Source organism: Phaethon lepturus, unplaced genomic scaffold, assembly GCF_000687285.1.
Source record: "Phaethon lepturus isolate BGI_N335 unplaced genomic scaffold, ASM68728v1 scaffold39498, whole genome shotgun sequence".
Classification (NCBI taxonomy): Eukaryota; Metazoa; Chordata; class Aves; order Phaethontiformes; family Phaethontidae; genus Phaethon; species Phaethon lepturus.
Window position 1 is genome coordinate 3,028 of NW_010557549.1, and position 22,927 is coordinate 25,954.

Here is a 22,927-nt window from a genome sequence, read left to right on the forward strand (position 1 = left end):
TGCTGCTGCATCATCTCTTGCTCACTCCCATTTCTCTCCTCTGGCTGAGGCTTTTCTGCAGGGCTGGGGTCTGAAAGGCTGTGATGGCAAGGGCAAAGTAACACCTCTACCTGGGAATAGCTGATGGACACAGCAGGATGTCGCTGGAGCCTGCCTTTATAATGTTATTGCTTTTTATGTTTCCTGTAAGAGGGTGGGAGTGTGGGACAGAACATTACTCTCCTAATTAACTTAGATGCTGTGGTCTTTTCTAAAAATAATCCTGGCTTCTGTCCAGCCATCCTGCTAATAAAGAAGCCTGTCAGAGCCCTACGAACTGTCAACATGCCTTGCTTTTCTGCTGTAGCCAGCCCTTCCTCTTACAGCTAATCATCTACATGTCCTGGCCTCTCCAGACTGTTTGTCACAGGCTACATGCAGAACTCTGGTGTGACCTCCCCGTGTGGCCCTGAAGCTTTAATCTCTGCCTGCACCAGGCAGTTGTCACCACTTCCTCCTGCTCAGCATCACCTCTGCTGCCACACACAGCAGCATCCTGCACAGTTCCTGTGTGACTCATCATGGGCAAGCAGCCCCTTCCCCCACATCCTGCGGCACTCTTGCCCAGAGAGCCTGGGATCTCCTTGCCTGACTCCTATGCTGCTCCAAACCCGCCTGGGAAAAGGTACCTCAAACCAGGCTGGCACTAATGCAGCTTTCCTGACCTTGTCCCTCACCTCCTGCCTCACCAGGAGCAGGGACAGGCCTGAAATGGGGCAAACAGCATGATGTTCCCAGCCACATACCAACTCCAGATGCTTTTCCAAAAAGCAAATTTGTCATGGGGGGGGGGCGGAGGGGGGGCGGAGGGAAGCATTCACCTCTTGCCTGGCACTCGGCAGGCTTCCCCAGCCTGGCTGGAGGTTACACCCCCATGCCCTTGAAGGTGTTCAGCAGCTCGGAGTAAGGCATGCTGCACTAGGCAGGGGAAATTGCTCACTGTCGGTGTTTTCCACAGCTATTGTTTGCTCTTCTCTCCTAGAAATCCCCACAAATGTGACAATTGCATGTGTTCTCTAGCTTCTGTTAGCGGAGGCAGCCTGTGTCACTGCCTAGCAGAAGTGCCTTCCCCACCATCAGACAGTGTCAATAAATCCCCTTGTATTTGTTCTGTGTACAATGAGATTCTTGTGCTGCAGACACCCTGCTGCACAATGTGCCTGAATCTCCCAGAGAAGCCTTACTTAAAATAGATGCTATTATACTAGGCAGTGCAAATCTTCACCTCTCTGATTTCATACTACTTGTTGCACATTCAGTCAATTAACATTGGCTTGTAGCTACTTCTGTGTGACAGTGCTTTTGTTGGGACTTTTTGTTTTGTTATTTCATGTATAAGACTTTAAAAAAAAAAAAACCAACCACAGGTATGCTCTGAAATACTAGCTGAGCAGACCTGTGATAAAATGCTTTCAAGCCCCCTGGCTAGAAGAGAAGTGTTATGCAGGACTTTTACTTAGACTTTTTTGGAAGCTTTGTCTATAAATGACAAACCCCCAAGGCTTTATTTCTCCTGTTGCTCAAAAGCTATCATATTCTCAAACCTGAGAAAAACACCCACAACACCAATGCCATGCCACCCCACCCCCCAGAAAAACACCAAAACCATAAAAACTCCAACAAAACCCAAGCAGGTTATTGTTCTAGCAAGGCTGTGACCTGGCACTGGGAGTAAGGAGTGTCTCTCAAAAGCGCTTTGCTTGTTGCATTTGACAGTTGTGATCACTACCTGTTTCGTTTCTCTAGTATTTGCAAAGGCAGAACTGAAAGATTTATTTCTATGGACTCAGTGAATGCCAATCTGTATATCACTCTTAAATATATTGTCAGACCAAAAGCAAAGTACAAAGCGGAAGCAGAGGAAAGCCGACAGCAGTGACTAGTATTGCCGCAATGTCCATTGGGGGTAGCATTTTTGAATTGCCATTCAGGAGGCATGAGCTGAGTTTCCAGAATCTAGCCAAGTGGCTTCTAACCTAGCGAATGGTTGTTTCAGTGTAAAGAGCTTTCCAGGGAATGTAGCCAAGAACATTCATATGATAGTCTACAGAGCCCTTGGTGGGAGAAAAGTAGCTGCTCCTTGTTCTCAGCTGCTTCAAGCTACAGAGAAATTACTGTAGATGCCCAGGAAGGTGTATTGTGATCACCAGCCTGGGAGGTGGCACACACCAGCATTAGCTGTAGTTGTCTCTTCTTGAGTAATGACCCATTTTTATAGGAAAGTTCAAGGAACCTCTGCATAGGCTTTAGGTAGATAGTATACCTAGTATAGGAGGTCAGAGGGCTGTTCCCTTCCTGGAATCCTTGGATTATTTCAATATTTTGGGAACTGTTGAACAGCTGCTGCTTCATCTCAGAGTTGGTCCCGTTAAGAGAAGTCACTTCTGGTGACAGTCTGGTGAGCACAGCACTTGGAAATCACTTTCGATGGAAGATACAAGAAAATACATGATAAAATACCAATAAGGGAGGTGGCCAGCTCTTAAAGGAGTTCTGGATATCATTGCTGGATTTCTTGCTGCAGCTGTTCTCCTCATTAATGTGTACCAAGCCAGATGTGTAGTGGTGATTTGCAGTATATCCTGGCCATATCCTTGCCTTTTTTTTACCTCAAGATCCAGCTGACCTGGCCTTGCCCGTTGAGAACTGAAGATGCATTTGCTGACACAGTGTCAGTAAATAGCCTTGCTGAATGAGCACAGTTTTTCTTGTTCCTAAGACACTGGATGGTGATTACCTCTGTTAAAATGATGGTGAAAGCAGGAACTCTGAAAATGCCAGTGGTGCTGCAGTCTTTCACATAGGAATTACTCTTTCTGATAAGACTCACCTGAATGAACCAATGCTGGTGGTTAAACACAGTGGTCTCAATCATGAAAAATCCTTTTTTGCTACCCTCTGAATCTACTTTTAAGATCACTGCAATTCTATATTTACATTTTCACTTCTACTTTCTACCTACTAAAGATTAGGTCAAAGCAATGGAAGAGGAAGTGCCAGTTATCTATGGGCAGCAAGCAACACAATATTATACTAATTTTCCTAACCTGGCAGTCATATGTTCCCCATGTAACAATCCAGAGCTTATCACCAGGACAGGTAGTCTGACACCATTTGACGCTGGAGGCTAGACCAGTTCTAGCTCCCTTTTGCAAGACATATGGACACAATATCCTTAGTTTTCAGCACAGGACTGGCAGGTGGGATGTTTTCTGCACTCACAGATACACAGACCTGACCTCAGCAGTAGCATTTGGCTCCTTCCTGAGCCAAAGGGAACTGTCTGATGCACACTATTGACCCACCCTGAATTTGGCAGGGTGAGTCAGCATGTGTTGCCAGGGTCCTATTCAAAGCCCTACAGCTGTGGGTGACTATCTTTCCCTGAAATTTGCCAAACTGTACCTTCAGAGAGGCTGCCAGAGGCTTATGAAAAGGGATGCTGTGCTTACTGGGCTATTTAGCTTGATACCAAACATTGGGATATACTCTGCCACCCATGTGCTTAATATACTTGAGCAGTTTGTATTGCAGACCTGTAGCTACGTTGCAGAAAAACACAGAGAGACTTGAGACTTCAACAGTCAAGTACAGGAGAAGTTGGCATCTGAGTGAGTGATTTGGACTGGGGGCTAAGCACATTAGTTGGATGAATCTCCTGAAATGAGCAGCAGTAAAGTAATTGATATTGGCACCAAGGGCCAGTAAGGTTTCAGGATTAACTCTGTCATTGCAGTGAACTGCTGTTTTTACTTTGCTATGCTAAGTCTGCTCCAAATGTCTTGAGGATTAAATACACAAAATGATCAAACATGATGAGAATCTCTTCCCAGTAGCTATAATCTTCTCAATTTCTTAATCCACCTGAAATAAGAAAGCTTTAAATGTGCAGATCCTGAATAGAAAAGCTACAATGACATTTATCAAGTGATTCTGTGAAAGTGCTAAAAATAGTCTCAGAAGGATCCATACTCTCGAGCTTCAGAATTACACTGCAATCTTCAATACAACTCACTTAGGATTTAGACAGCTCATGTCTCATGCCCACACCCTGTTTTTTCGCCTACAGGTACCTGCTGGAGCAGGATTTCCCAGGGATGAGGATTGGGCCAGAGCCTACAACTGACTCCTTTATAGCAGTTATGCAAGGAGATGTGGAAGGAATCGTTCCTGGAAATGCGTTGGTGGTAGATCCCAAAAAACCGTTCAGAAAACTCAACGCCTTTGGCAATGCCTTTTTGAACAGGTCAGTACTCAAGAACTTAGTTGCTCTGGAGAATAAGGCTAAAACCTAATGAGCAGCATAACTAGCAATTTAAAGGGATAAGGCATTACACTAGACTTTCTTTTTTTTCCTCCCATCCACATGGCTGATGCAAAGCCATTCCAGTCCTACCAGGTGCATGTAAGTCACTCACTGAAGGGCAGATTAACAAATTCAAGTGGGACAAACCTTCATTTTACTTAAACAAACAAAACAAGAACTATAGTACAGCCTGTTAATCTCATCCTGTAGGAGTCTAGAGGTAAATCTCTTTATTACATTTTGCTCTCCCTTGCTTTTATATTCCTAGCTTTTTCCATTCTGTAATCAGTTCAGTTCCCTGAAACTAATAGTCCAACCAGACCACTACTGACTTCAGTGGCGACAAGTGGCACTGACACAATATGCACCTCTTTGCTTTTTTGCATTTTTTGACATTGCTTGAATGTCCCCCTTGTAACAAAATGAGGCTTTCTCTGTTCTGATGTCTTGTACATATAACCTCAGGTGCAAACCAATGACAGCTTTAATGTCTTTCCTGTAAAAAAAATCCAAAACCATAATAGGGTGTTTGGACAGTGGCTTTGTGATATGAGGAATGTAACCTTTCCATCCCCTAGACCTAGCCCAATCACACTTGAGTTTTGGATCTAGGCCTTGCAGGAAGCCAGCAGCACACACCCATATCCTAGATGAGCACAAACTGTGCTACAGCAGGCAGATGGGAACAAACCGCCTGACTACGCCCATCATGGACACCTTCACTGCTAACACAGTGGTGGGAGACATTGCAAACATGGCAGCTGCTCAGCCAACCAACCAGGAAAACTGGACTTATGGCTCCCTTTCTAATTTTTGAGCTTAGGGAATGTCTATCCAGAGAGTGCAGCATCTCCTGCCAGCACTGACCACAGGAGTGCTGGTTGTAGGCTGCAGCAAGACAGGGAAGGGACTTTGTGGAGAAGCTTGATGAGTGAAGAGGGACCTAGCTGGAGTCACTACTCCCCAGAGAACCTCACAGTGCCTCAGGGTGACTCTGGGAGCAATATCTGATCACTACACAGGCTCATCATTTAAATACATCAGTGTGGTCGTGCACCAGAGAGACTTTCAGATGTTTTCAATATTTTATAGGGCCCAGAACATCTGCACCTGGCCAACAGTTAGGTCAGGTGACTGCCCACTGCCTACACCAGGGCAGGAAGGTCGTTTACTCTAAGTAACAGGCCTCCTGCCTGGAGTATGGAGATAGATGAAGAGAACGTTATTCAAAGTAGCTCTGCTGATAGCCAAGAACAGTCACAGCTGGGAGACAGCTCACTGCTGAGGAAAAGCAACTTCAGGAGTAAGAAGGCCAGGCATGGAGGGCAAAAAAGCAACTGGACTAATTGATGTGTCCTGAATGCAATTTTCTCCTAATACAGTAGCAAGGGATCTCTGTGTCGAGAGCCTAGTTTGCTGTATTGTGCTGTGCTCTTGTTATTCTCCTGCTACTTTTCCTTCTGTAAGGATGGAGTCAAGCACATGCCTGTGAGGACAGCAGGGTAGAGGGGCACAGCAGTGACACAGCAGAAGTACAGTCCTACTAGCAGCGCAGGAAGTAGCTAGAACAGCTTATTAACGCCTTTTCATCTGACAGATAAAATAAAGGGGGCAATGATTTCTAAACTGGCAGAGGAAGACATGCTAAGGGGGACTAGCTCAGTGGTGTGAGCAGTACAGTGTTGAAAATGCGGATGGTAATACCCTGCTAATGAGGCAATTAAGCACATACAAGAATTCACTCAGAGGGCTAGAAATTTAGCAGATGTAAGTCAGGGTGCACCCACTGGACTGGATCAAGCCACCCACACTTACTCCCCGTTGTGGGCCTGGCTTCTTGGCAAGAGAAAATGCAGAGCTGTCTCTGCCTTGCACATACCTTGCTCCTGCTAAGGCACTGACCTCAGTTAAAAGACTGCGAGCAGGAAATTTGGAGAAGGATGGTAATCTCCAGGAGCCATGCCCTCTAAGCTGAGATAAGAGAGTGACCATGGGCAACTCCGCTTTACCTGTGCGTGGTTGAAGGGAACGGTCATCTGTGGGCACCAGTAGAAAGGAATAGAGCAGCACAAGGCAGTAGCATTCACATAGCCCATGCTGGTCTCAGCTGAGAGGTGGCAGGCCATGGCACTGTCCTGTGGGGTGCAAAGCCTGCTGCTCCAGGGGAGCTACGTGGAGGAGCAGAAGGAGTGAGCATCCAGCCTCAGCTGATACTGCCTTCCCAGCAGAGATGGGGATCTGCTGCCTTCCAGGAAGCAAGGGAAGAGTGGTACAGTCAGGATTTGGCTGGGAGACAGCAGCTAATTGTGCTGCTCAGAGCCTGTCTCCTCCCTCCCTTCATTCCCAGGAGATGGAGCACCTGCCCATACCTTCCTGGCTAAGGGCAGAGGTAGGGCTGACAAGCTGCCCAGGGCTGAAAGGAGGATAGCAGCTCTGCAGCAACCCTGCCTCTTGCCCACCTCTCCTTGCCCCAGATGGTTCCTGGGTATTGAAAGAAGGGTTTGTTTTCTTCATTCCAATTCTCCTGGCAGTACCCCAGCTCTGGATGGATCCCAGCAGAGAGAATACAGGTTGTACCTCATTATCAGGAGAACTTGTTTGGCACCAAGTGCCTGGAGCAAAATTGGGAATCTCAGCCATTACTTTCATATCACATTGGCTTGGTTGCAAGATTCCTTCCACCCCCAAAGTCTGTCTTGGGACGCTACGGTGGAGTCAGTCTTGCTTTTGTGTTCTCAACAGTGGGAGACATCATGGATAACAGGTTCCTCCTTCAGCCCTGTGCTCTGCCTGTAGAGGTAGTGAAAGTCTAGTTTGGCACCATGTTCTTCCCTTCATATGGCCTCAGACAGAATTAGGTCATGCTCCCTGAGGTCCTGCAGTTCTGCTGGGACAGCAGGAAGGCAGCAACATTAACAACCTTGCCAGCAGAGCCAGAATGCACTCACTCATGCTGGCCTCTGACCTTATATCTGAAATCTCCTGTGGAGTACTTTCCCTAGAGAAACTGGTGGAAAATCCCCTTGCCTGAGCTGTTTAATATTAGACCACAAGGAATGCTCAGGTCTGTAACAATGGAGAGCAAACCTGGGCTGGCAGGCCAGGGGAAAAACATAACCTTCTAAGCCTTTTGTTCTCTGCTGCTTGTGCCTGGCACTCAACAGGAGAATCAAGCCAGCCTCCTGCTTCTACATGAGGTGTTACACATTCAGGAATGCTCCTTGTTGCCACCTGCCAAGCTGTGGATTTGGGAGAGAGAGGCTGTAATATGTGGTCTGAAATAGCTGAGGAGAGAAGACACTCATCTAACCCATGAGGATTCACTCTTGTCAGAATCTTCTTGGAACCAAACAAGTAGAAAAATCGAGGTGAGGTTGTAGCATAGCCTGGAGGAGTTTTAGCTGCAGGGACTTCAGCAGAACCAGCCACTCAGGGCGCTGCAGGGCTCTGTCTGCCTTGACTGCATCTAGTGGCCCTTGTGCCAACCCCTGCCCTTCATGTGGTTCTGCTTCCTCCCACAGTAACATGTTTTTTTATGCCTGGATGTCATGCCCCACCCTATTAATATGCATATGTACATACACACACATATTTATAGCAGCCTGGAATGCCATCACAAAAAGCCTATCCATGAAGTGCTACCAGAAACCACTTAAGTGAATAGGTTTTTACTGTCCTTTGCTTGTTACCAGCAACTGAAATACATGAGCTGCAACCCACTAAGAGGCAGCACAAATTACTCTTCTTAGGCAGTGATTTGCATAGATATAAGATGTAGAACAATTAGCAAAAGAGCAATTACACAGAAGTGGAGATGCAGAGCGGGGAGGAGTGAATTACAGTCAACAGTGTCATACTGCTGTTAAAAAAAGCAAACATCTTACTGAGATACATATGACAGTCCTGTTTATATAAGAGATAAGGAGCAATCTATCTGCTGTGTTCACCACTGGCAAGGTCATAGCTGGAGTACCACGTCAGCTTGGGGCATCATGCCTGAAGAAATACGTGGAGCAGTCTGAGAGGACCCAAAGTAAAGCTGCAAGGGTCTTCAGGGATTTAGAAATAAGCTGGAAAGGCAGCTAGAGAGAACTGAAAGATGGGAGAAAAAAAAAAAGACCAACACTGTTTTCTTTAGAGGAAAGACTGAGGGGAGACAGGATGACATTGTGACAAGAAGGGGAAAAATACATCATTTTCCACACCTACTGTGTTTGAGACTGAAAGGCATGTAGCATGGGAGATTTAGATGTTCAGAAAAGATTTAGATGTTAAGAAAAAGAGGTTTTGCTGTAAGGATAATTAAGTAATGGAGTAGATTCCCAGCAAACGTTGGTGAGTCTGCATTCTTCTGGATTGGAAGAACACTTTAGGCAAACATCTGATTGATGCAGGAGGATAGACTAAGCAGCCTTTTGAGAGCTCATGCTGCCTATGCTTTAGGATTTCCATGGTGCAAGAATACCACACTTTCTGTCTGTTTAAGACCAGACTTGAACGAGAACAAAAAATTCTTCAAATTGCTGATTTTTTTTTTTTTTAACAAGTTATTTCAGTTCACTTTAGTCCAGGACTCTGCAGGGGAATGCTTAAATGAAGAAAAACAAACGCTACTTTGTGCTAAAATCTAAACAGCAAATGGATTTCCACATTTTCATTAATAATTCACAATTTGGGGGCCACATAAAAAACACTGTTATAGGTCATGACTGAGACCCATGTTCCAGAAGCAGCAAAATTGTCAGAGAAAGTTCGCAGTTCTGGCTTCTTTCTCTTCTCATTTCTTTAAGTCAACAGTAGCTCCAAACTCCAACTGAAGACTTGTATGTGAGATCACAGCCTGGCTTGTCCCATGCTGTCTGTGATGTTCAGCACATCATAAATATCTTTTGCTTTTATTTTAAAAAAAAATTATTTTCACACAGGTTTGTTTGTGCCCAACTACCTAATCCTGTGTTAGAGAGCATCAGCGTCATTGATACGCCAGGAATCCTTTCTGGAGAAAAACAGAGAATTAGTAGAGGTAAGTCCTAAGTTCAGTTGTCTTCCAAATGACAGTAGTGAAAACCAAAGGGATTCTACATGAATTTTGCCTCAAGCTATACAAGCTGCAGACAGAAACACTAGTAGGACCCTCTCAGAGGTACAGCATGACTTTAGCAGTGTCCCTTTGGACTCGACTTGCAATCTGCTGTAGAGAATTTAAATGCTTTCAAAGGCGGCTGCTGACAGGGTCAGCAGTACCTGTGTCACAGTCCAGTATTTCCCAGACTTCCATCAAAAAGTGTTAATACCTATCAGCTTTGCAGAAACACTTGCATTCAGTGACTTATTGATAAGCCATGGGCAAAGCTTCCACGGCAGTCAACCTGGTTTCTTTCCAGTTGACCTAGCAGGTTTCTTGCACTGTCCGGGCTTCCTAAATCTAGCACAGGATTGGGCTTAAGAGCCATTGGCACCTAGGTTCCTCATCGCAGTGAAGAATCTGGAAGTCCTGGGAATACTTAAACTGGTCTGAATAGCACAGAGTCTCTTAGTGAACTGACTGTCTTAGGCTGACCCGCTGGGGTCAGAAGTGGGCAACATCTTCATACATTAAACCTAACATCTGTGGGCACTTTCTTACTCTGTAAGGTAAGGGTGGCATAGCTCACATTTCTTGCAAGTTCCTTAGACAAAGCTCGTAGCTATGGATCATTTCATTGGAAGAAAGCCAAGAGCAATAATCGCAGCATTCAGGTTTGAGAAGATCAATTCTCATTCACACTGCTTATTAACAATGCACAATTAAGTTTCATCAGCACAGGTTTTCTCATATTTCGGTGTTCTTTCTCATAAGATTTCTGATGACTCATGCCTTTCCTGCTTCTATAACACTCCTTTGCATTGAAATTTCTCTTGGAGAGTTCTCTTTTAATTAAGCAGCCACCTTCCACAGAGCCAGGTCTTGTTTTGTTTTACTGGGATCTTCCACTACAGGGTCCTTAGCTAAAGAAGTGTAAATAAAGCTGTAAAGGACAGCTAGAGTTAGTTGAAAACTCACATTAAGCTTTTTCAACATGAGTCTCTGAACAGCTAGGGGATCATAAATTCTTTCCAGGCTGTCTATAAAAGGTAGCAATATGCACACGCCTTCATCAGAAGGTTGAAAAACATGCTGTGCAAGCATTCCTCCCTTCAGCAGAAAATATTTAAAAGTAGAGTTAAATAAAAATTTATATTACATGGTGTAAACATTTTTTAATCAAAAAATGCCACTGAAAGCAACCAGTTCTTTCGTGGAGCTATCACTGTAAAGAAAACTTGTTTAGGAGGAAATATTTTTGTTAAAAAAAAGTATGTGAGCCACAATGGACCCATTTCAAGTCCCCAAAAGGTTTCCTTAGCCCCTCTCCCAAATCTCTTCACCAATTCAAATCCTGACATACATTGCAAGACTTTCCAATTTCCTAGAACTAAAAATATCCTCCTGCAAAATGTACTGGCATTTCTTGTTCCTTCTTTTACAAAATTTCTCTATGAGCCTCCCAGGGGGCCTTGGAATCCCATTCCTGCAGCCACTCTCATAAATGTCAGTGATGCCAGAACATGCTCATGTACACCTGAGCACTGTTAGGAAGGTCACTGGTGCACTTCGACCAGAGCCAATAATGCATCTCCAAACATCTGGGAACAGCTGAGAGAATATTCCTTATAAGCAGAGAAGGCTAAAGGGGAGTTCCAATTCTGTAACCTTTTGCATGCTATACCTATTTGTAGGACTAGAGATCTGTCTCAGCATGTGAAGCAAGTTCTTCCTGGAAGACTTTTCTGCCCTGAGTGCAGTTAAGTGCTTGTGCATTGGCCCTGTGAGTGCAGTGTGTGGTCACTCCACCCTTTTGCCAGGAGGTGAGAACTCTAGCTGGAGCACAGCCATGTCCTGTGCATCCTACCATCCCAGGAATTTGCTCTGCTACCCCTCCAACCAGACAAGAGGGCTGTCACAACCTGGCTGTCACCTGACATAATCACAACAATTAAAAGGACAGGGTAGGTGGGATATCACTATGTCACCATTTATATCCAGGACAGCCTGAAACTGGTCAGGTGAGCCACATTGGATGGCCTTTCAATAGCTACGGGACAAGTTCCTTATCTGGTTTAGATCAAGGTAGCTTTGTTGAAGCTGGCAGAACTCCCAACAGTTTCTGTCTGCAGGGGATCCAGCCCAGGGAGCAGAAAGAGTCAAAAGAGTGCTGAGGTGCTTATGTTTAGGAAGGGCTGCTGCCAGGCATTTGCTTGAGCTTATCTCAAGGAAGCTGGTGTTTGAAAGGGAGTGCTCACCTTCTGGCTCCCATGGAAGAGGAACAGGGAAAAGTGGCGTGGCTGGCGCCTTTGCCACCAAGCTTACAAGCCAGCTGCCCTCATTAGCCAGTTGGTTTTGGAGGCAGATAGTGCAATAATGTGGTTTCTAGGCAGAAAACAAGACAGTGCTAAAAACTGCTGACACAAGAAAATGCTTCTGCCCTTCTACACCTTCCCAGCCTGCTCAAATTTCACTTGGGAATGAAGCAAGACCTGAGGGAGTCTTACAGAGGTTTCCCAAGAGAACCTTTGAAGTTTCTTAACTGCTGGGAACAGGGGAATTCTTCTTACCCCCACTGTTTGCTTGTAATAGCTTTTAAGACCATCAGACTGGGGTACCTGTGATGCAAGGTCAGGGAAGGGAGTGGACAGTAAAGCAACTTTCTTTCACAAATTTGAGGGGGAAAATAAAGCAGCAAGAGATGTGGCAGGCTTTCCCAGCCTGCCCATCCCATGAGAACCAGCAGCATTTCTAAAAATAGGAAATTCCTTTCACTGGGAACATCTCAAGTCTGTCTCCTTTCCCATTAGCCATCAAGAGCCTTAGCTAATCTATACAGTGCCAGCTTAGCAGAATACCATGGTATCAAAGCTTAGCAATTTGTGATGGCCACCTTATAACCCTGAATTTCAAGGCAATAGCTGTTCCTGTTATTGCGTCCTTGTTTCAAGGGGCAGGAGCGAGGAGACGGCTTAAAGGAATGCTTCAGGGGCCAAGACCAGTTTCTGAAGCTTTTCATTTGTCTGAACTCAACTCTGAATTAAATTCACTGCCTCGTTGCTGTTGGAAAGTCTAACATGACAGATAAAACAATCCCTTCCCTGATGGACAGACAGCGTGTGGAAGCACCAGTGCGCCAGCATACCAGTGTTAGTGCCAGCAACAGGGCTTTACAAATGGGTAGTAAGCTTTCCCCCAAGGAATGCTGTATAATCTTGAGAAACGGAGCTCTGTGCTGGCTCTCTTCCAGGACACTGCTAGGTGATCATAAGAGCCACCTTGCCCCCACAGAGCAGTTTCCCAGTAGCAAACCTGCAGGTTTAGGCCTGTTAAGCAGTTGAGGATGATGCAGTCTGTCATAGCTGAAGTTCACATCCCTTGGCATGCCATGAGATCACTGACACCACTGCTGCTGCTCCTCTCAGGCTCTGGTAAAAGTGTAGCCAAGGAGCTGCCTGCAGTGATTTGTCCTACTGAGCTCCTGTGACTTCTGCTCTTCTTCTTGGTGGGCACCCATGGTGTCACACGTGTGGTAGCTAGACGCCTAGGATATACAAGTTTCATTTACAGGCCTAGTGGGTAGTGTTACCAGGATGTCATGGCCCAAATCATCATGTTCTTCACTGCTTCTGTATTATTCTTGCCTGGAGAACAGCCATTTCTTTTATGGTCTTTTTCACATACTGGGGCATGGCTCTATATCCACATGTAAAGAACTAGTTGTTGCATTACCTTGTCCCTTGCTCTGTGTCCTTCTCCTTTCTTTTATTGTTTCCAGCTGAGCATGAGAACAGCAGGCTGCAGAGATGCCCATAGGGGAAGGTATTTGTACGAAAGCAGCATGGTCTTGGCTGCTTTGACAATTTGTTAATAATATGGATGCTATCCATTTGCAAAATACTGTTCTGGCATCACATAATGAGCCCAGGCCATCCTGCTGGGAGGGAAGATGAGAAAGAGATGACTGTCCTGAGATAAATGAGGACAAAGGGGAGGACCACAGGTCAGATCATGCAGTACAGCAGAGCCAGGTAGGAGTTAGGACTTCCTCATAATTCATCATCTTGCGCAGTCTGCCATGCTAATTGAGCCACCTGGTAACAGTGACTGATGTGCTTCAGGAGCAGCGCCATCCCTGGGAGGCTGAGCCTTACACACTCAGCTGACTGTCAGTCTCGACCTGCACATGCTCTGAGCTAAGCAGGTCGCAGTCTGCCAAGTTCAGTGATGCCTGGCCAAGTTGTATTTGATCCCTGTTTCAGGGTAGTACTTCCTGAATAGATCCTGAACACTTACTTCATCTTCACCCTATATATGTCACCTCTTTCTTTTCCTGCATTAACGGTGAGCACAAGGTCCTAGCCAGGAGATAAGGACTGGCAGTGTCATTCCCCATCAGCTTTCTTTCCAGTATGCACTATTTCAGCCTTTTTCAAGCCTTCCATCCAGTTCCATTCAGCTGGCTGCAGTCTGCAGCCCAGATTTCCCATAGCCAAGGAAAAAGAACAAACCCACACACCCCAGACACTTGCTGTGTCTCCTGGGAAGGAAGAACTCCCAAATGACCGTCACCTTTGGCACCAGGCATATTTAGTCACTCACCAGCCTGAGAGTGGGAAGAAAAATGCTAATGGCAACAGTCTTAGGCAGTGCAGAGCTCTCGGACTGACTGTGTCTCATATAGCCATGCTTGGAAGAAAGACAATCACCAAGGGAATTGATGTTCTCCCACTTAATGCAATGTTGTTTAGGGTACAATGGCAACAAGAATATATTTTTCCAAAGAGTTTTGTCATGTGTGCTAGCAACAGCATGATACACAACTGAAAGCATCCACTCTTGAAGCCTCTAAGAGGGAGGCATTTCAAATATTTGCTATAATACTCCCCACTGCTGATGTTTGCTTATATTTTGTATTTCACTCGATGTCGGGGAGGGTAAAAGCTCACTGGTTAGTTCTTACTTCCCAGTTCACCTCCGTTACTGCAGTGCAGTAGATGCTGTGTCAACTTGCCTGATTTTATCCCAGTCTCACAAATGCATAGTGTTCCACTGAAAGGCTCAGCTCCTGCAGTCACACAGTTCTGCGCTTCCTTTAAGAGCAATGCAAAAATGAGCAGAAAATCTGCACAGTTTTCATTCTTTTTATTCATAGAAATATGTGAAGCCATGAGCCTAACTCTTCTGACCTGAAAGCAGGATGCAAACAAAAACCTCAAGATTATATTTGGGTTTTGGGAAGACCAAACCATGATTTTGTTGGGGGGGGGGCTGTCTTAATGATTTGAGTTGGAAATACTGCTATATTTTGCAGTTCCAGAACTGGAATAGAAGAAAAATTAAGCAAAAGAACAGAGATGAAAAGAGTTGCACAGATAGAAAGGGCTATGCTTTTTTTTTCCTACTCTGTTAACATACAGCAAGCACTTAATTTGTGTTACCAAACAAGTCTGATTTTTAGAATAGCTGTTCAATTTGTCCATTTTATTGTCCACTGTGCACTCCAGAAATATCCTAAGTATCTATTTTATCAAGGAAAGATAGTCATGCCCATCAGTATCTCAACAATTTGCATTATTTATGCTCATCATGTATTCTTTCAGCATCCTGAGTAACAATGGGGAAGGACTGTGTTTCCTGGTCACTGGTAGCAGCTATCAGTTACTAATGGCCATTGCAGGCCAGGTTTTCAAACATTATTTCTCCCCAGATTTAAACTGTGTACTGGGAGAATTCAGTGTGTATTTAGACATTATAGTTAAAAAAAACCAAAAACACAAACTTCCCTGGAATTCCAGCTATGCATCAGCGCTGCTGTGCACTGACCTCTCTGGAAAATTTGGCCTATATTCAGATACCTTCTGAGGTCTCAAAATCTGGCTAGGAACTGTTTTTTCAGGATTGGCCCAAGTACCAGGAAACACTCGGTCCCATCTGTCACAAATGATAAAGTTATAAATGTGGAAAGGGTAGAAGGGACAAGTTCTGCTGAGTGTACATAGAAGCTAAAAAGGCTGTTGTAAGGAAACTTTGCTCTGGAAAATGGTCTCCTCAGTTTTACTCCACCTGATTTGAATAAGCCTAGTGAGGTTTCACTCAGTTTCCACTGATGTAAAGCAAGAGCCCTGTCAGGCTCTGGGTCTCTTCCCAACCCTGAAACCCTTGCAGTAAACAACATGAAAGCAAAAGGCCACACAGTCTGCCATGCCAGGTACTGGTTAATGTAAATGTTAGCATTAGAAATCTGACACACTCCCATAGAACATAGGCGGATTTGCTGTGCTTTGAGTCCTTTTGACTTTGTTTTGGAAACCTTTAAGTCTCCAAAACTTATGTGATTTTTCTATTAGTTCTTGGTACTGAGTGGAGAGGAAATACAGAGCACTGACTGGAGGATGTCGCTTCTAGTGCTGTGAATCGGCATCTCCAGGACAGATTATTTCTTTTGCGTATAGGCAAAGGCAGAAGTGATGGGCAAGCTGAGGCCTGCTCTAGAAATTATGGCATGTAACATTCATAGAAGTCTTTTCATCCTGAAGGACTTCTGTCTGCTTCCTAACACACTCACAGGTATACATTACAGGAATCTCTTTAGATCCCCTTGGAAGTCAGCCACTTCCAGAGGAGTATGGAGCTTTTTACAAAGATGGTTTAGGATGAGCTGCAGTGAGGTATATCCAATACTCATCCCTTGCTTTTCATCTTCCCTTCTGTCCTCTCCTTGCTGGCACCGCCAGCTCCTCACCTTGAGAGAAACTTGCCCAGATCTCTGTTCTTCCACCCAGTCCCAGCTGTTGCACCTCTCATACTCTTCCCCAGCGCCCTCCTTTCTCTGCTGCACCATCCTTCCCTGGGTCTGACAACAGCCACCCACCCTGCTTCCACTCACTTTGTGTATCCTCAGAGGGATGTGTTGCTTCCCCTGCCCTCCCCTCATTTTCTTCTTCTGACCATCATTTCGCCTTGCTTCTCCTTTGCTTGCAGCCATCTGTCACACTCAGGTGACACCTGCCCCTCCTGGCACATTCTCCCCCTCCAGTGTGGGCTGCCTTCTTGTTTTGCCATGCCATAGTCATCTTCCCTGGACTTTGAAGGGCTTTCAGGCAGGACATCACTGTGATCAGTTAGACTAAACCTCCAAACCCTCTTACTCAATTTAAAAATTCAGATCAAGTCATTAGCTTCCTGGAATAGGCATTCATTTTATTTCCAAGAAGCTGTTCCTTCTCTAGGTAGTCAGTGTTCATTATGCCAACTATCCCATCTTCTGATGCTGTCCTCGGCTACATAGAGCCAATCTATCAGTTGACAGATAGGGACACAGCCATAAAACTCTGCCTTATAGAGGGCCACAATCTAGTGAATTTTCAGTCTCTGGATAACACCAGCTTTAGAAGGACAAGAAGGGAGCTCCCCGTGTGACTAAAACTCATCAGGAAAGAGGTGAATTGCTAAAAGCAGCAGCACAATTTAAAGCAGGAGTGACAGTAAGCTATGAGATCTGGTGCAAAGCAGCAGCTTTCAGTTTTTCAAGCATGTCTTGATCTTACTCTTCCCACTCCATCCCACCTGAACTCCACTACCACAGGGGTTGTGGCCATGGTTCCGCAAGGCAGGAAATCCACTAGTGTGCTTTCTATCAGACAAAAAAAACCCAACCCAACAAACAAACGAAAAGTCAGTGTAGCTACATGGTGAGAAATGCTGAACCAATACATGCACACTCATTGCTGGTTTAAATTGGCTTAAAAATGTTACAGCCAGGCAGATTTTATGCTGGGTCAGGTATCATCCATCTTCCCACAGTCAGCATAAAGACTGTATCATGCCTGGTCTGACTTGACAGAAATGTAATTGCATAATCCTACTAGATCTTAGTGAAATGCATGCTGCCAGGTATTCCAATAGTGCACAGACAAGTATTCATTAAGTCAGTCTCTTATGGAGTCTAGGTGGCAGGGTGTCTGCGAGAAGATCATTTTCTCTGTAGGCTGAATCCACTGACAGTCCTGCTGACTTGTCAGCTTTGTGTTGAATCTGTTGAGTCCTTTTTATTGTGTCAGAAGGAAATCTGTCCCATGAAAAAACATCTGATAATATGTTCATCTTGTCCTCCTAGTACTGTATGATTTGGATTCATTTTCTATTCATGTTCACCTTATCTGGAGGTTGTGAAAGAAGCTGCATCAGTGATATTAGAGAATGTTTAAATATACCTCATATTTTTTCAACAAAAATGCAAGCGCAACCATAAACAGACAGGAATTACTGAGCAGAACATTCTCCCCTTACATTTCTGTCTGAACATCCCTGTAATAATGGTTTTGCATTTGTGCAGTTTTGGCAAGCAGATGGCTTCCAAACGCCCTGTGACTTCACAATAAAACTGTGCTATGTTATGTGGACAGCTTCGCCCGTCACTGAAACACTGCCAAGTCAGAGATAGTAACTGACTGCTTTTGTGAGAGGCCTTAGCAACACTCTACAACACTAAGAGAGTCCGTAAAGAGACATAACACATATGCAGTGGTATGAGCAAGGGGACACTTTGAAAACTCCTAATTTGACTGTTGATCAAGACCAGTTCTTGATCAGAACTGCCAGAAGAAAGTTAAGCCCTATGCATCTCTGAAAAAAAAAAGAGGCAGCGAGGAGGAAATCGAAGTGAGGCTATAATACTTAGATTTAGTTACAGGATGAGCTTCATGTGTTTTCAGCTGTTTAGCACCTCCAGGTCTGGCTGGAGTCAGGCAAAATATCCTGAGTTCTCTATGCTATTGAAGAGTCCTCTGAAAATGAAAGCTCTGAACTAAACATCAAAATATTAATTTAAGACCTTATTTTTAAACACTTTATTAATAGCTTGCCCTTAGAGTTTTACACTGTCATCCTGCTATCTAAATGCATTAGTAACAATCTGCTCTTTTATACGCTAAAAACAAAACTAAAAAGTCAACCCTATGAATCGCCTACATAGCAATTCTCTAGACACTTGTCTGTGTGAGAAAACACCATCACAGGCAATGACTCCAAGTAGATAGCTGTAAACAGAGGTCTGTCCCACCTGCCCTTTCCACATGTCATGCTACGGATTAAGAAACAATACAAGACTCATAATTTTCCTCTCTTTTCCTCCAAAGTGTTCTGTCATTTAAGAACAAAATACATACAAGTACACCTTGGTTTTCCTGTCAAGTACCTCCATACAGGAGAATACAGGTGTGATCAGCACACAGAAATGTTTCTTGCTTAGCTGGGCACCAACAGGAAAGGTCTTTCATAGTCCCTAGGTGCCAAAGCAAGCAGGACAAACAAGAGGAGTGTGTGAGTTGGACTTTTGTCCCAGCACACATGTCACGCTACAGATTAAGAAACAATACAAGACTCATTTTCCTCTCTTTTCCTCCAAAGTGTTCTGTCATTTAAGAACAAAATACATACAAGTACACCTTGGTTTTCCTGTCAAGTACCTCCATACAGGAGAATACAGGTGTGATCAGCACACAGAAATGTTTCTTGCTTAGCTGGGCACCAACAGGAAAGGTCTTGCATAGTCCCTAGGTGCCAAAGCAAGCAGGACAAACAAGAGGAGTGTGTGAGTTGGACTTTTGTCCCAGCATGGGATGCAGATGAATCCATGCTGTTGTGGCTGCTCTGGAACATCACCAAGTGTTAGTCCCCAGGGCTTTGTTCTCTCTTTAGTGTAGATAATGCAGGACAGCTGTCAGGAGAGTATCTCTGAACAAGCAAAGAAGCTGGGAAAGAAAGTCTGCTAATCAATCAGACATTTAATGAAGTCCACAGGGACATTCAGAAGGCTCACTGTATGTTACTGTAACAGCTGGGAACATACAAAATGTCTGAGCAGGTATTCCCTTTTGTTGTTGGGTAGAGCAACATTTTTGTTTGTGAATAGGAAAGAGAGGCTCACAGAGGAGATAGATACCTTCTAAGTGCTACTGTGGATCCAGGCTTGATAGATGATAAAATTAACAGAGCTAAGCACCTAAGGATACTTTGGACAAACTCTGAGATCCAGGCAGATCAAAGGGCTAACGTCAGTCTCCCAGGTCCTCAGCTAATACCAAAACTACAATACCTGCTCCACCCCCCCCTTTTTTTTTTTAAAATGTGTCCCCACTTTTAGTGAATCGCTGAAAGGTGGGCTGAGTGTCAGGTGCAGACACTTTCTCCACCTCATGCCAGCCCCTGTTAACAAAACAGAGAGCATAAAAAACAGAGCGCCTAACAGTGGCCGTTCACTCTATTGTTAGAGGAAAGTCATCCACACGATCTGTGACAGGACATCACTGAAGCATTACAAGGTGCCCTAGAGAGCATGAGACTCTCTAGGGTTCCCCTCTTAATCTCCCCAAGAAAAAGGCTGGAAGAAGTCGTTGTGGTGCAATTCAAACACATGCTAGCTTGACAAGAAAGCAGCCTGGTCAATAAGACTTGACAAGATTAAATGTACAAACATCTCCAAACAAAATCGCCCTGACTCATTGCTTCCATGCTGAAAAAGCAAGCTGTGTAGCTCTGCGTATAAAGAATAAACTATCCTGCTATGCTAGATGACTTCTAGTACAGCCGAGGCAGAACCAAAAATTAGGTGTGGGTGTACATGCCGTGTTTAGCAAAGTTGTGGGGAGGTTGTCCCCATTTGGAAATTCATTGATCTGCTTGCAGAGGGACAGCTTACAGCCTGACCCCAGTCCAAGTGCAATGAGGTATCGGCATTGACTCCATCCTGCTGCCGGTGCCTCCTAGCACAATTTGGGAAGGAGCCAGCATGCATAGCTTTACAGCAGATACACGGTTAGACCCATGGAGGTGAGCTCCCTGCAGTGAGACCATCTAAGCTTAAAAGGCTGTTAATATCTGAAAGCAAGCAGGACCAAGTTTATTTCCATTTTCAGTTGTAAGATGGTCTGACTTGTGATTGTTACTGAGGTCGGACGCATGGACTGGGCAAGATACACAGATACCAGTATAATATATTGAATGCTCAGCAGGTCTCTATCAAAGGTAGTACTAATTCTGAATTCTCTAAAGTTCTCAGCATCAAACACAGCTGAGCGAAGAGCCAGGGCCCAGCACTGTTTGCTGCTGCTGCTGCTGAAGGCACCAGTGTCCTAAGTGGCCGGAAGGCCGCTGGTGGGACAAACATCTCTCTGTTGCATCTATGATTTCTGTAGATCCCATGGGAAGAGAGCAGGGCAAGCTGTCCACAGCCAAGAGCGCTCCCCCACTCCCCCTTTTCTTGTAAGGAGCAAACTATAATTGACCAAAGCAAAACACTGCCCAGTAACAATATTTTGCAGTTGTATAACTGTTTGCCACTGAGAACTTACCATAACCATTTATCCAGTTGAAGAGAAAGTTCACACAGGCTTTACTCCTGACTTGAGAGCCAGGATTTCATCCCAGGTTGCTTAGTCACAAGGGAGAAAAGGACAGCGGCAAAAAAATCAAGATCAGAGGTCAGCAATCCTCCCTTCTGTAGTTCTGATCTAACAACTAGGATGCACTGGGTGCCCCCTAGGTTTTGGAGAGGGATAAAAAGATGGGGGGGAAGCCATTATGTATGAACTAATTATCATACATTTATTCATGAAAGCCAAGATTAAAATAGTACGTTCAAGGATTTGAGTGCAAATAGCATATGCTCTGTCCTGAGCTCTCCTGACAGAGTGCAGCACTCTGGCAACACAGATAACCCCAAATCTTGCACAGCATAAGGGAGCCTGACAGAGCAGGGGGAGAGCACTAGTCTCTCAGTGAGGGTTTAAAGAAGGTGGAAAAAAACCACAGAGTTAGAAAAGCAGGTCATTTTTTCTGTTGTTTTGAAAACATCTCCACACACACTATTCATCACTCCCTGTACTGCCTAGAGATGGACCCAAGTCTAACACTGTGCATCCATTATCCTTAGTTCTGAGGCATGTGAAATTTGAACCTGCTGTTTGTAGCTTGAGTCCACCTCTGGTGTTCACAGCAATGCTGTCTTCTACTTAGCAAAGTAAACACAAATCATTTTGCTTTGCGCACATGCAGCAGGTATGACAGAATGATTACTCAGGTTATTTGCATCCTGTGTTTTGAATTGGATGGGTCAAAGTTAGTCTCACACAACTAGACAAGACCTGAGAGTTATTAAGCAGTAGAGATATACATCTCAAACCAGTCTGGGTGCAAGTACTGCAATTATCCAGCTTTCTAGACCTTTTGTAGGCTGTGCTGATGGCCAGTAATTCAGAAACTAGACCTCTCTTATTGCCTCATGCGAGACTTCTGCAGTACCTGTTTGAACATAGCAGTTTCCCCCATGATAAGCATTTGAATGAAGCATCTGTAGCACAAGTTCAGCTTCTTTGGGTGATCTCTTAATGTGGAGAAGATGAGAGCTATCCTTGACTGTGCACATCTTGGGCGATTCAGCGTGAAGGACAGTGCCTCATCTCCACCTTCTTTGGGACAAGGAATGATGTTTCGTGTTTCCTTTATCAAGCTACCTGATCTACTGGGGAAGCTTCCTCTTTGCAAGCTTATCCTCAGAGGGCACAGTTCAGATACAGCAAGTAGGCTTCTCAGCTCCCATGCATGTGCATCTCTGCTTTTCCTCCACCCCTTGCAGGTTATGACTTTGCTGCTGTACTGGAGTGGTTTGCAGAGCGGGTTGACCGCATCATTCTCCTTTTTGACGCGCACAAGCTGGACATCTCTGATGAATTCTCTGAGGTCATCAAGGCCCTGAAGAACCATGAGGACAAGATGAGAGTTGTTCTCAACAAGGCTGACCAGATAGAGACTCAACAGCTGATGCGCGTGTACGGTGCCCTCATGTGGTCCCTGGGAAAGATCGTGAACACTCCTGAGGTCATCAGGGTCTACATTGGCTCCTTCTGGTCCCATCCGTTGCTCATCCCCGACAACCGCAAGTTGTTTGAGGCGGAGGAGCAGGACCTGTTCAGGGATATCCAGAGCCTGCCCCGCAATGCAGCCCTGAGGAAGCTGAATGATCTCATCAAGCGAGCACGGCTAGCCAAGGTGGGTGTTGGCATAGAACCCCCAAGCATTCTGTTTGGGCTGTCTGCAGTATGCAGACTATGGGGAAGTGGTTTTGGCCTGTTCAGCTTGCAGAGCTGGTGGATCCTGCTCTTTCTCTATGCCATTTCACTCAGGCCCAGCACATTAGTCCTTTGTGCTTCGAGGAAGAAAGCACCTCCTTTGCTTGGTGTATCAGTCATGACAGGCCAGTGATGAAGATAGCCACAGATGAAAGCAGGTAGCACTTGAAAGGACCTGGAAAGCTGTTGCTCCATGGTAGCAACTTGAGAATTAGGACCACTTCCGTATGTCAGAATCACACAGCAAGGGAATTGGGAAGCTCTAGGTCTTTTGGCTTAAACTTTCTTAGCCAAGAGAGATAGCTGGCTTAGATGGATGCACAGGAGGTGGAGACTCAGAAGAATGGCAAATAAGCCTACTGTATCTCTGAATATTTAAAATGAGCT

At 45.0% G+C, this 22,927-nt stretch overlaps 1 protein-coding gene across 1 annotated transcript in view; it reads left to right on the forward strand.

The window, feature by feature from the left end:
• The window catches only part of EHD3 (EH-domain containing 3), a 30,565-nt gene that overhangs the window by 3,021 nt on the left and 4,617 nt on the right, over positions 1-22,927 (forward strand). Inside the window, exons 2-4 of the mRNA XM_010292792.1 lie at positions 4,109-4,285; positions 9,271-9,368; positions 22,048-22,460. Of these exons, the coding sequence (XP_010291094.1) occupies positions 4,109-4,285; positions 9,271-9,368; positions 22,048-22,460 (688 nt within the window). The remainder of the gene's footprint in view (positions 1-4,108; positions 4,286-9,270; positions 9,369-22,047; positions 22,461-22,927) is intronic.